This window comes from Stenella coeruleoalba (assembly GCF_951394435.1).
Source record: "Stenella coeruleoalba genome assembly, chromosome: 4".
NCBI lineage: Eukaryota > Metazoa > Chordata > Mammalia > Artiodactyla > Delphinidae > Stenella > Stenella coeruleoalba.
In genome coordinates this window covers 105327996-105342350 of record NC_137149.1, presented here as the reverse complement: position 1 = coordinate 105342350, position 14355 = coordinate 105327996, and the positions used below count along the sequence as shown (strand labels likewise).

The 14355-nt window shown below is 40.4% G+C and overlaps 1 protein-coding gene across 5 annotated transcripts in view; it reads right to left on the bottom strand.

Annotated features, from left to right (window-relative positions):
* Positions 1-14355, bottom strand: part of MRPL1 (mitochondrial ribosomal protein L1) — a 101155-nt gene that overhangs the window by 59795 nt on the left and 27005 nt on the right. For 2 of the 5 annotated variants that reach the window (XR_013828091.1, XM_079919786.1), the window contains exon 1: positions 7082-7684. Coding sequence is in view for 3 of the 5 variants with exons in the window: in XM_079919786.1 (XP_079775912.1) it covers positions 7082-7121 (40 nt within the window). In the remaining 2 variants the exon portion in view is untranslated. Of the gene's footprint in view, positions 1-6992; positions 7685-9192; positions 9259-14355 lie in introns of those variants that run through there. The other 3 variants (XM_079919785.1, XM_079919784.1, XM_079919787.1) reach the window with 3 other exon arrangements.

The window sequence follows — 14355 nt, the reverse complement described above, 5'->3', positions numbered from 1 at the left end:
GTAACAGTTTGTAGATGAGATAATTTAAGTAGCACTGTTTTACATGTAGCAAATTGGCAAAACTTTTTTAAAAGTCCTGTATAGCTGAAAATATCACATAAGGATAAATTTTACACATAGCAGTTAAGAGTATGAATTGGAATACCATTTTGGAAAACAATAAGGCATTACCCAAAGAGGATGGGCATGCACACCTCAATGATGCAGCAATTCTACTGGGCATGTACCCTAGAGGAACTCCTGCACACGTGTACTAAGAAACAAGAATGATCATCACATCGTTGAAATGGCAAAACTGAAGAAAAGAACCCAAGTGTGTATCTACAGTAGGATGGATAAATAATTTGTGGTATATTCCTATAATGGAAAGCTACAGGACTGTAAAAATGAATAAACTATATACCATATATATAGATGGATCTTTCAAACATAATTTGAGCAAAAATGTCACTGGCAAAAGAATTCATTTGGGATTATTTCAATTCAAAAACATGCATAAGTAATCAATATTGTATTTAGGAGTATGTGTGTGTGTGTGTGTGTGTGTGTGTGTGTGTGTGTGTGCGTGTGTGTGTGTGTGTGTGTTAAAACTATACAGAAGGGGACTCCCCTGGTGGCACAGTGGTTAAGAATTCTCCTTCCAACACAGGGACATGGGTTCGAGCCCTGGTCTGGGAAGATCCCACATGCTGTGGAGCAACTAAGCCCATGCACCAAAACTACTGAACCGAAGCACAACTACTGAGCCCACGCACCACAACTACTGAAGCCCATGCACCTAGAGCCCATGCTCCACAACAAGAAAGCCACCACAATGAGAAGCCCACGCACTGCAACAAAGAGTAGCCCCTGCTCACCACAACTAGAGAAAGCCTGCTCACAGCAACGAAGACCCAATGCCGCCAAAAAAAAAAAAAAAAAAACTATACAGAAAAACAATGGAGTGATAAAATAGAAATTCAGGAAAAGTGCCTTACCTCTGGGGAAGAAACAGATCAAATAAGACAAAAGCACTTAGGCCTTTGAAGGTATTGATAATGTTCTTTATTTTTTTAAGCTTACTAGTAAGTATCCAGAATTTTAAGTTATTATTCTTTATATGTTATAAATATCTTTTGTATGTAGAAATACTAGGAAAATGTTTTTATTTAAGGGTTACAAAAGAATATACAAAAGTAAAGTCTTCCTCCAACCCCTAAAACCCAGCTTCCCTCCCACGTTAGTAATTTCTTATGCATCTCTCTAGAAATATTATTTCCCTACTCTTCTATTAAATGGTAGCACACTCTACTCACTGTTCTATACCTTTATTTTTCATGTAAAGGTATTAGAGCCCATTTTCACACATATATTAGATATAGATGTACACACATTATTTATAAGAGATGTGTATATATAATCTCATGTATGCCTTTCACAAAGGTACGTTTATACATATGTATTACAGCAATAATTTCATATCAGTTCATAAAGACTTCATCTCTTCAGAGCTGCAAAAGTACTACACTGTGTGGTTGTATCATAATCAGTGACCAGCCATTAGTTCATTTATAATATTTTGCTATTATAAACAGTGCTGCAGTGAATGACCTTGTACAAACATCATTTTGCACACATACAAGTATATTCATAGGATAAATTCAAGAAGGGAATTTGCTGGGTCAAAGGATATGAACGTTTGTAATTTTGATAAATACTGCTCTCTACAATAACAGTGCCATATACATTTCAACCAGCAATGAAAAGGTTGCCTGTTTCCATACACTCATGCCAACATAGTATGTTACCAAACACGTTGATATTCGTCAACCTAGTAGATGAAAGATGGTATGCAGAGTTGTTTTAATTTAAATTTCCTTATGAATTAGGCTGAATATGTTTTCATGTTTGGTCATCTATATTTTCTTTTCTGTTTAATTGGGCTTAAACTCAATTTTGGTTTTTTTTGGCTGTGCCATGTGGTTTGCAGGACGTCAGTTCCCCGACCAGGGACTGAACCCGGGCCATGGCAGTGAAAGCCCAGAATCCTAACCACTAGGCAACGAGGGAACTCTCTAAACTCAACTTTTTAAATTAGCGCTCTACAACTAGGTTTTCATGTAAAATTACTATTAAAATCTAATATCTTAAAATCCACTCATTATATAGACCAATAGCATGTAAGCTGTAAGACTTGTCTACACATCAAATGAATTCATTTCATGAGTTAAGCTTCCAAGTGCAGGGCACTGCGCACGCAGAAGAGCTACCGAGTCCTCACTGTGGTTTACAGGCCCTATGTGAGCCGGCCCCTGCCTGTCACTCCATATCACTCTCTTACTTGCTCACTATGAACCTTCTTTCAGATCCTTGAATCCCTAGAGTCCCTCAAGTTAATTCCTCACTCAGGGCCTTTACAGTTAATGTTACATCTGACAGGGATGCACCAGCTCCGTTATCTTCCCCTGGTCTACTCCTTATCATCAGCTCAAACGTCATCAAAGCCACATGCCTAACAACTCAATTTCATCTCTAATTCTAATCTTCCAAAACAAAGTTGAAATACAAGACAACCACCAAGACTGTGAATTCTGTGAACATATGGGTCCGACATTTGGGACAGTATAGGAAACCTGTTTATTACTGCGGCACAAAAGCCACAACCGGGGCTTTAACGGCTAGGAAAAAGAAGAGAAATAGACTAATGAGATCCAGTTCCTGACCTCCAGAGTCTCAAATTTAGTGGCTATGCTGGTATGCAACAGTCTAAGAGGAGATTTCCACATTTTTAAAGAAGCCAGCTACCTTGAAAAATCACATATGGTAAATGATGGAAGAGCAATTATCCACTCAAGATTTGGAAAACACTTCCAAAAGATAATTCTAATTGTACTAAACAAGAACCCCACAACCCTGGCAGGATACTTAAAATAATAATTCTCTTGAATACATCAATTGCAACCTGCTATAAAATACTCAACCACTACTTTTAGAATCCCCAGTCATGACAACCAGAAATTAAAATTTTCAACAGAAATCAAACTGCTATAGACTAAGAAAAAATAAACTACAAAAATACCACTACTTAAATAGCACTGCTAGGCCATGATATCTGTATTTTCAATCCTTCTGTAGTCAATTTATCTATCTGTAGTATTTTATTATATTCCTTTAATATATTTCTTCTCCTCACACTCTTAGCAAATAACCTCACTCGCTACTTCAGAGAAAACAGAAGCCCTCAGAACTTCCTCCACTACTTAGGAACGTAACTGAATCTGCACTCATTCTCAAAAGTTATCCTCACCCCCACCCTGTGGCAATGAGATGGAAATAACTCCATCTCCTTTGCTAGCTGATTCTCTTAAACATGATACTGAAAGGTTAGAGTTCCCCAGGGTTTCTCAACCTAACTCTATAATCCTCACTTTCCCCAGGAGATCTTATCTATGTAGCCTTTGCCTTCCCACCATAAGCACTGTAGTCCAGGCCACCATCATCTACTACATGGAATGCTGCAACAGACTCCAAACTATTCTTCTACTCTCGGCGCTTTCCATTTCTTTTCCACCTACTAATAAGAGGGATGATTTAAAAACGAAATCTCGTCATACCCTTACAACACTTGGATGGCTTCACCTTGCTCTCTGAATAAAGTAAATTCTTAAAAAGGTCCTCCATGAGCTGCTTCTAACCTATTTAGCGGGCTTCATCTAACACCATTCTCTCTCATGCTTGCCACACTTCAAATACACTGGCATCCTTTCAGTTTCTTGAACACACCGTGGTTTTTACAACCTTCAGATTTTCAAATATAATCTTCCCTCCATCTGTGACATTCTCCCCTACTACTTCCCACTCCCCCGTCCAATAGCTAATTCGTAACTATCCAATGATCTTTCAGGGACTCTGCTTAAGCTACCCCTTCAGAAAAGACTTCCCTGAAGACTCAGAATAGATTAAGGTCTCTCATATACACTCTTATAACAACCTGTACTTTTCCTTCACAGCACTCAGGACAACTGTAATTAAAAAAGTAATTATACAATGAATGACCGCTCTTCAATAGATGATAAGTACCATGCATGGCCAAGGAGTGTATATAACTTGTTCACTATTCTGTTCCTAACACAAAACACAGTGTTTGGCAAATGAAGACATGATAAACATCTGTTGAATGAAAGAAGGAAATGTCAACTAATGAGAGCAAAAACTGGATTCAAATTACTTTAATATTCATTACAACACATGGAAGAGGGGTGGCATTTTGTTGAAGATCCATGTATTCATTCACTCATTTATTTATTAAACAACGATTATGCCAACGAAACATGTGCTAGCACTGCTTTAAGTATTTAGTGAACAAAACAAATAAAATCCCTGGCCTCACGGAGCTTACATCCTACTAGGGATGGACAATACTAACAAACATAAAATGGTACTGGTAAGAGGAAACCCACTGGGTAAAAGGAATTGAGAATCAAGGGGAAAGTGGGTTGCAGTTTTAAATAGGAAGGTTAAGGTAGGCCCTTTTAAAAAGGTGACATTTGGGGCTTCCCTGGTGGCGCAGTGGTTGAGAGTCCGCCTGCCGATGCAGGGGACACGGGTTCGTGCCCCGGTCTGGGAAGATCCCACATGCTGCGGAGCAGCTGGGCCCGTGAGCCATGGCCGCTGAGCCTGCGCATCCGGAGCCTGTGCGAGGCCACCACAGTGAGAGGCCCGCATACCGCAAAAGAAAAAAAAAAAAAGTGACATTTGAGCAAAGGCTTGAAAGAAATGAGAAAGTCGGTCATGCAAATATCTAGAGAAAGTGTTCCAGGCCCACTCCACTTGGGAGAAAAAGTCCTCCCAACAAAGGAATGTTCTTGGTGTGTTTCAGGAACAAAGCAGCCAATGTGCTACAGCACAGTGAGTGAGAAGGAGGGCAGCTGGAGAAGAACTCAGAGTGGTAAGCTGGGTGAATGGAGGTGGAAGAAGGTAGGCACAAAATGATATGGAAGACCCTAGGCCAGTGCTGTCCAATGGAGGTATAATATAAGCCACATGCATAACTTTAAATTTTCTAATAGCCACATTAAAAAAAAGGTGAAACAGAAATCAGGGAAATTAATTAATAATAAAAGTTAACATTTTATTACAGCTAATACCCCCAAATATATCATTCCAAAGTGTTATCAATGTAAAAAAATTGAGATATTTTACTTTTTCTGGTACTAAGTCCTCAAAATCTAATGTGTATTTAATACACTCAGGTTGGATTAGCCACATTTGAAGTGTTCAATTGTGGATAACAAAATAGACAGCACAGCTGTAGGCCATTCTAAGGACTTTAGATTTAGAAAAATGGGGAGGTTTTGCAGAGTTTTGAGCATAGGAGTAACATGATTTAAGTTCTTAAAGGACCAGACTACTTGTTGAGAGTACACTGCAGAGAAATCTAGGTGAGGGATGGTAGTGGCTTGGAAGGTAGTTGCAGTGAAGTAGTGAGAAGAAGTCAGATTCTGGATTTATTTTGAGGGTAAAGCAGAAAGGATTTGTCAACCATTTAATGTGATGTGTGAGAAAAAGAGAGGGAGTCAAAGATATTCTGAGGTTCTGGTCTGAGCAATTGAAAGGATGCAGTAACCGTCAAATGAGATGGGGAAGACTCCAGGCGATGACCATCAGTTTGATTTTAGACAAGTGTTAGGTTGCTGATTAGATATACAAGTGGAGATCTAGAATAGAGAGATGAGTTTAAGAATCTAAAGTTCAGGAGAGAGGTCCTGATTGTAGATAATTTTGAGAACCATTAAGATACAGACAACAGTCAAAGCCACAAAACTTGGATGAGATCACTAAAAGAGTGAATTTAGATACAACAGACATGAGGATGAAGGATGGAATCCTTGATTCTGAGAAATTCCAAGGTAAGAAATTGGGAAGAAGAGGAGGAACCAGCAAAGTAATGTGAGAAGTGACAAGTGAGATAAAAAGAAAATTAAGAGAGTGAGACATCCTGAGAGCCATGAGAAGAAAATGTGGCAAGGAGAGAATGATAACCTTTGATTCTCCTTTTGGTTCCTTTAGTTTGTCTAACATAATGTTATTTCTGTCATACATGAAGATAGTGCCATTAATCTCTTTTCAGTAAAGATATACTTTTTAGTTTGCTCACTTAGCAGTTATCAAGGTCTGTTGTGATCTCTTGTCACCCCTATCTTTTAAGCAACAACTATCCCAAATAGGGAATGCTGGTCTCTATACTGAGCTTTCCTGTTACGAAGCTCAAAGAGAAGACTATGATGCTGTTAAAAAAAAAAAAAAATCAATTAATCACTGGTCTAGGAGTTAAGCTTCAGTCTTCCTCTGCCACTTGGTTATATGAACTTGGCGACATACTTAAGAGAATCAGTTTCTTCCTCTGTAAAATGGGGGTGTTCCTGGCTGCTGCCTCCACCCAAAAATCCACCATAGTTAAATAACAATACGTATCACTGTACTTCAAAAACACAAAATAAAAAAATTTTAAGTATTGTACCCAAAAAGGGTTGTCATCCTAGCCAACAAATTAGACCTTATTAACTGCTGAGAAGGGTTGCTAGCAAGAAATATCACAGAACTAGCCTCCAAATGATAAATGTTAATCCAAACTGGACAACATCTGGAAGTTTAAGAATTGGAACTGCCTGCAACGATGTTCTCCGAAAGCACCAAGTAGTCTAAGTTTATGGTTGTAAGCCACTAAAATATACCACCTTTTCCATTCCAGATCTCTCTTCACGTATCAAACTCCTTTCCCCCCGCAGCCCACATCCCCAGCATCGGAGACAGAGCCAAGTCTCTGCCTCGGTCCCTACGGGTGGCTGGAAGGGTGTCAATGTATACCCCCTCCCACTCCCGTCCTAGGGTGGACAGCTCCAGAAAGGAGTGAAACCTCTGATAAGGTCGTTTTTAAGTAGCAACGACCCTCTAGAGAACTTAAGAGTCCAGAAAGAGTAGAGGCTTATCGGGCCCCCAGTGCAGACCCGCACCTAGGAGAGTCCGGCTTGCACTGTGCAGCCACAGAAGACCCGGCGCCAGAGCTATTTTCCCCGCAAGCCCAGACGACCCCTCGCTTTACCTCTACCGAGGCATCTTACAGCCGCCGCCATGTTGACCATTCCGGATTGTGTTGACGAAATTGGTCCCACGCTTCAACTTGGAAAGAATTTACAAAGTGTTCCTATCCGGAAACGGCGGAGGGGGAAGGGATTCGAAGGAGCAAGAGGAAAGGAGGTGGGACCAAAGTAAGCCTTCGAGTTGGCGCGGGAGGGCGCGCCGCGCGGGTGCCCCGTGGCTGTGTTCCCGTTAGTCCTGCGTGCTGTGCAGAGCCCAGTGTTTCCTGGTTCCGGTTCGACAGTTCAACCATCTTCAGGGAAACGTGCCCTTCCTGGAAAGTACGGTCCTGTTGGCGATGCTCCAACTATTTTATTCCTTTTTATTTTTTTCTTTTTGATTCTGCAAGTGTACTCAGAACGATCATTTTAAATTGTGAGAGTACCCAGGAGAGCATGAAAAACAGAAAATCTGAATAATCTCACCAGCTTCCACCGCCACGTTTCCAGCCTCGTAAAGACTTTTAAAAATTAACCAGGCTGTCCACTACCACCCAAGGGACGTGTCCCACTCACTAACAAACTCTTTTGAACTCATCGCAAGATCAGCGTGGTTTTCAGTTAATCTGAACATTAAGCAGTTCTACATTTTCCCGCTGCTGACAAACTGTGCCATTAGGATCAACTGAATAATAAAACTTGACAAATTTATATAACACTTCTAGTTTTAAAATGGCAGATCTAAGACCTACGCACAGGTTATTCTGACCGGGGCGGGGGCGGGGGGGAGAGAAAAAAAATCAGTATCCTTTCCATTACGTCACAACTGTCGGTGTAGTTTATCTAAAGCAAATCAGATCACGAATTATATCACTTCCCAGTTTAATATAAAACCCTCGCGTGTCTACCTGGAGCTCGCTTCTGGCCTCCGCCTACCTCCCTGGCCTCAACCCTCTGCCCGCAGCCCACCCCCATTCAACCCCATTCACACACACGGTTTCTCACCTCCAGGCCTTTGTTCACTCTGTCCCCTCTGGAACATCCTGTACCGTATCACCTCGGTAACTTTTTTTTTTTTTTTTTTTAATTTAAGACTTCAACTCAGGGTTTATTCACTAATGAAGCCTCCCTCTTCCTTTCCCAGGCTGATTTATGGCCACCTCTTCCCGGTTTTGTACAAGGCTTACACCTGTTTTTGTTTATCTGTTTGTTTTATACAATTTTATTGAGTTATAATCCACATACCATACAATTCACCAGTCTAAATTGTACAGTTCAATGGGTTTTAGTATATTTATAGAGTTGTGTGACCATCACCACGTTATCTGTTTTTCTCAACTAATCATCTGAGCTCTTGGGAACAGAAATCATGTCTTACTCATTTTTGTAAACTCAGCACATACTACCTGCCTGGCACATAGGAGGCTCTCAACAAATATTTGTTGAATAAGTGAATATTATATGCACACATGAATTATTGACTCGATTAGAATGGCAAGCTTGCAAATTTGCTTCTATGAAGCTGCCCATAGGACTGGATCAAAGTAGGATTTTCATAAATGCTTTATTTTGTATTTGTATACTGTACTCATCTACATGAAGTATAAGATTTCTAATTTATTTGCCTGCCTTGCCAACACCTAAGCAGTTACTTCAAAAGTTCCACACCCATTTATGGCTGTTATACAAAAAAAAATTAGAAAAAACGGAATCTACCTTTATAACTTTCTTTCCTGTCTCCCTCCTTACCCTTCCTCCCTTCCTTTCACAAATACATGAGTGCCTGCCATGTGTCAAGCAGTGTGCTTGGCTATGCACAGATATGGTGAATAAAAGAGCTGTTGCTCTCATGATACTTAAAAATGAATTTCATGTAAGGGTAAATGCCAGAATTAGAGCAACTTCACTTAATTTATCTCAGACAAAAACCAAACATTCGGATTAGAGATTCTGGTCCTTAGACTCTACATCCCTTCCTTTTCGTAGTTGGGATCAGTTGGCCCCCATGTGTGTGCTTCTTTATGTCTCCTGTTATAGTAAGAGAATTTAAACATCCGATATTAGGATTTAGAGTAACATTTAATGTGCTTGTAGTAGTAGCTTTATTGAAGCAATGTCCTGTAGAGGTGCAGCTTACCTGATTGTCCACTTTGGGCACCAGAACTTGATAGCATTAGTCAGGTGGGGTCCAGAGTCCAGTTATCTATATATAATAATATATAAAGAGGTTATTTAGCTTGAGACTTGTAAAAACCACAAAAACGCACACTCTGAGATGGGAACTCCAAGCCTCTAAATATTTAACACACAATGAGGTTCTCATTAAAGAGAAGCAGTAGAGCGTTTTAGTTAAACAGTGGTGCTCTGGAGCAAAACTTCCCAGGTTTGAATCCCAGTATCATCACTTACTAGTTGTGTGACTTGGGGCAAGTTACTATACCTTTCTGGGCCTTAGTTTCCTCACCTGTGAGATAATTTACTGAGGTACTTACTACCATACCTGGCACAGAGTAAACACTCATTAAATGTTAAATGTTGTCATTACTAAGGAACCAGGGAGAGCTCTTAACCAGAGAGGTAAAATGAATACGCTGTTCTAGTAACCTTTCTTCCAATATCTGCTTAATTCTTAATATGATACATGCTATTCTTGTTCCTATATGTGCTAGGATGTCACCTTCTTTATATGAGAACTCATTAGTATTTTCAGAAAGTCTTTAGGCTGTGGTTATGTACTTCCTCAAAGTTCACTTTAAAGCAACTTTTCCCAATTGATTTCTAGGAAGGTTTTTACTCTCCAGGAGTCTTGGCATCATGCCAGCTGCCTGCTTGGCTGATTTCCTTGGGAAAAGTTTCTCAATATTTGCCCAACCTTATAGTTCTCTTGATCTGTGTTCTCTGCCTTTCTCAACTGTCTTCCAATTGAGCTGGAAACTCCTTTGCAAGAAGAGTCTCTTCCCATTTGTAGTTCAAGTTGAAAATGAGTACTCTGGACAAAAAACGGAACTCTGTGACATTTCCTACTTCATTAGTGTGCAACAGAATCACCCAGAAGACTTGTTAAAACTCAGATTGCTGTGCTCTACCCCCCAGAGTTTCTGATCCAGTGGACCTGGGGCAGGGCTCATTAATTTGCATTTATAATAGGTTCCTGGGTGATCCTTATATACTAGTCTAGAGACCACACTTTAAAATCCACTTCCTATGTAATATCACGAAACATTTACATCCATATCGATCATTAACTTGGGGAGGAGTCGTTTTATTTAACAATTTTATACTTGATATAATATAAGCAATAAAAGCATGAATTTCCCCATGGGATATGTCTCTAGGACCAGACTCTACCCACTCTTATTTTCTCCTTTATACAGAAACTGCTATTCCACATCTGGATTTCAGCTCCAAAACTGTCCAGCTGTCAGCTGGAGAATTTTCAATGTCTGCCTGTCTACCTATCTGGATTTTAAGTATTACCAGCTCCTAGGTTCCCTTCCCTCCTTGTGCTTACTTTATACTCAGATTATTGTTTTAATAAAGAAATCACCATCTAGAATAATAATTTCTTAGAAGATTGAAAGTTTGGTGAAGAATTGAAACTCATTTTGTCTTGTCCTTTCCATATATGGGTGTTTCTCTGTCCAACAAACCCTAGGAGATTGTTTTAATTCCAGATTGAATTAGGAGGTTTAGAACTGTCCAGTGGAATGCTGGTAAATGTTTGACAACCAGCCTTCCAGTACAAAAGACACAAATTTATAGTATTTGCCAATCTCCATGGTGTAAACATTCCCAGAATAGGTGATTTCAAGCTGTCATACATCAAATCAACCAACTCACAAAATTCTGACAACATAACACTTGGTTCTCACATGACTACAGCACTACTGGAAGTTTCTTAGTAAAAGCCTTTGGTTACTTTTGGAAGGCCTACACTAAACCAATTCATCCTAGAGCCACACTTCTCAAACTTTAATGTGAATACAAATCATCTGAGAATCTTATTAATATGTAGATTCTAATTTAGTAGGTCTGAGGTAGAGCCTGAGATTCTGATTTCTTGTTAGAAATCTGTTGGCTCCTAAGTGATACTGAGGCTGCTAGTCCGTGGACCACACTTTGAGTAGCAAGGACCTAGAACACATCCTGGAGCAAAATTCATATTTCCATCGTTAGTCCCAAACCAGAACCTTCTGAATAGGTCTCTTCCTAATACAGAGTATAAACTTAAGTGGATTCCCAAATTTCTAGGTACAAACTCCATGACCTCCATCACTCATTGGAGATACTAGAAATATCAATAACTTCCTGCCCTGCCTACATCTGCTGCTGTTGGAAACTTTCCTCTCCCACATAAATAAAATTCCACAAGCCCCAGCTATTTGGATCAGTGGAAACCATCTGACTCAAGGAAAATCTGTTCATACTGTAGCCAGTGATCCGGCTTGAAAAGAGAAGCTGGGCCAGTCATCCTTCTCACAGAACTGGAATTGGGAAAATGAAGGGCTGAAACATTTAGGTGGGAGAACTCAAGCTGTAAGGTCATGGCATAGATTCAAGGCTAGAGAAGCCTTGAAAGGCAAGCTGGGGTTATTAGCAAGCAGAAATGATGCCTGAGTAGAGTCACATGAAGCCAGTCAGTTTCAAGAATAGAATGGAGTGAGGATGCCTTGGAAAGCAGAAATATCATGAAGAAGAAAGAGAGCTACCCGCCTCTGAGAGGAAGATAGCAAATGCTGCCTCAGTTCCTATTTCTGTCAAGCCTGCAGTATCACTGTTCCTCTCCCTACCTTCTTGTGAGATCCGTATCTACCATATATATCCCTACAACAACTCCTGTTTTCTTGAGCTATCACCAGTGAATGTCTTTATTTTCTAAACCAACAAAGACCTAATTAAAATCATGGGACTCTAGTTATTCTAGTGAAGATGCATGAATTGGCAGCTCTCTACCAGAATTAGTAGCAAAGCCTTAATCATGGAATCTCAGAGTTTGAAAAGTTAGATGTATAAACCTTCTCCGTGATACTCAAATTTCTGGTTACAGATGAAGGAACAGAGGTACTGAGAAGTTCAGTAACTTGCCCAATTAGTGCATAGTTGAGTTGGGATTTGAATCCAGGATGCCTGACTCCAGAGTCTATGTTTGTAACCAGCAGTATACATGTATCACACACATATTTCTTGCCGGACATTGTGCTAAGCATGTAGTAGCTTGCTTAATTAAAGATAAAGAAACTGAGGCTCCGAAAACTTAGTGAGTTGCCCAAGGCCACACAAGTAGTGTTCGAGCCTAACAACCCAGTCAGTGCATTTGACCATCACCCCCCCCCCCCCCACCGCCTGCCTCCTGCTTCACTGCCACCCTGAAACTCTGGTGTTTATACATACATACACCTATGACTCAGTTTTCTTTTTCTTTCGGTACGCGGGCCTCTCACTGTTGCGGCCTCTCCTGTTGTGGAACACAGGCTCCGGACGCGCAGGCTCAGTGGCCATGGCTCACGGGCCCAGCCGCTCCGCGGCATGTGGGATCCTCCCGGACCGGGGCACGAACCCGTGTCCCCTGCATTGGCAGGCGGATTCCCAACCACTGCGCCACCAGGGAAGCCCTGACTCAATATTTTTCATGCCAATGTTTTACATTAGAAAATGGCCAGGTAATATCAGAGTGTGTGGAAGAAAGTAAATAACATGTAAGCACCTATACATTATTTTTTTCTTCAAAGCCAAGGGTGGAAATCACAAGCACCAACAAAACACTAATTGGAGTTAGTTTTTCTTTATCTCTAATGCACGCAGAGGTAAAACTTGTTTGAAATATTTATCTAAAACATGGCAATGCATTTTTTTAATGTTATAAATCTGAGAAAAGTAACAATAGCAACAAAGCAATTCTCAGGAAGAGGTTTTATTTTTATAGAAGAGTGTGCAAACTCATGAGAGGAAGCAGTAAGGATTAAAAGGATGTGACTCTCGTCCTCCCTTCTGTGCTGTGTGGCTTTATTGTTTTGTTGACTTAGAAGTGAACTTGACATTTTGTTGTTGCACTCCTTTCAGGTCCTTTCTTTGAAATTAGGTCAGACAGAGGCTGAGTTCCTTTCCGAGGTCTGATTAGGGACTAATAAGGAGTTAATAATCTTCGTATTAAGATTAAGTAATTATTTCTTAGTTATTTTTATCTGAAAAATATTGAATCAAATACTCCAGTATTCACCCATGTACAGCAGCATCTCATCTTGGTCTAAATTATTTTATTCCGTCTAACAGTTTTGCTGTTGTTGCTACTGGGTTCGCCTTTTTCTTCTTCCCATGGTTATCAGGTGGAAGAGGTAGAACAGTGGTGGTGTTGGAGGGAATAGGGGATGGCATGGGAAGAAAAGAGGCTCAGAGTGGAGCGGGCTTTAACAATCAAGAAGCCAGAGGTTCAGTTCAGGTTTTCGTGGCATGGCCAACCCCAGCAAGCTGTGTTCCCACCCAGTGCCTCAGTTTTTCCATCTGAAAATAGGAATGACAACATTTTTGTGGCACTTGATTCTCCACTGCAGTTCCTCAGCTTCAGTGACACCTTGTGAATGTATGCTAAATAACTATGGATAATTGATAAGGGTTAATTTTTAATGGATAAATAATAGATGCTTTTCTGGCTCCTCTGGGACAGATGACAGAGCTCTAACCCAAGCAAAAAACAAAAACAAAAACACAACAGGTCAAAGGGATATGCGGGGACCCAAGGGGTGGGAGTAATTAGCATTTCTGACCCATCAGGGAAAATAGATTGTATTTAGAAAAATAAATAGATTTCTCCAAAAATCAAAGGAAAATAATAATGGCTGGGCATAGAGATAAGAATGGAAATTTTATACTGAATAAAATTTCTTCTCAACTGTCATAATTTAGGTTCTAAGATATGTACTGGTAATTGCTTATCTTTCATTAGTTTGAACCATTATAACTGGCAGAAAACATGTGATTCTTCAAGAAGATACAAGAATGCATCGCTCTCCTGAACCCTCTCCGGGGCAGGGCTACAGAAGATTAGGGAGAGTAAGACACCCTAGTGCTCAAGGCTCCACTATAGGAAAAGGCCCAACCCCTTCCATGGCTGACCGTGAGGGTTGGGATTTCTGCAGGGTTACCACAATTCACCATTTACACAGCACACATAACGGATTCAGGAAGTAGTGGCTATGTTACGGGAGGGTTCCACTTAACCCGAGTGGTGTTCACCCTAAGATCCAGACACGTGTTGGATGGACAAAGGACCTGCAGTGTGTTTTGCATGGCTCTGAGGAGCAGT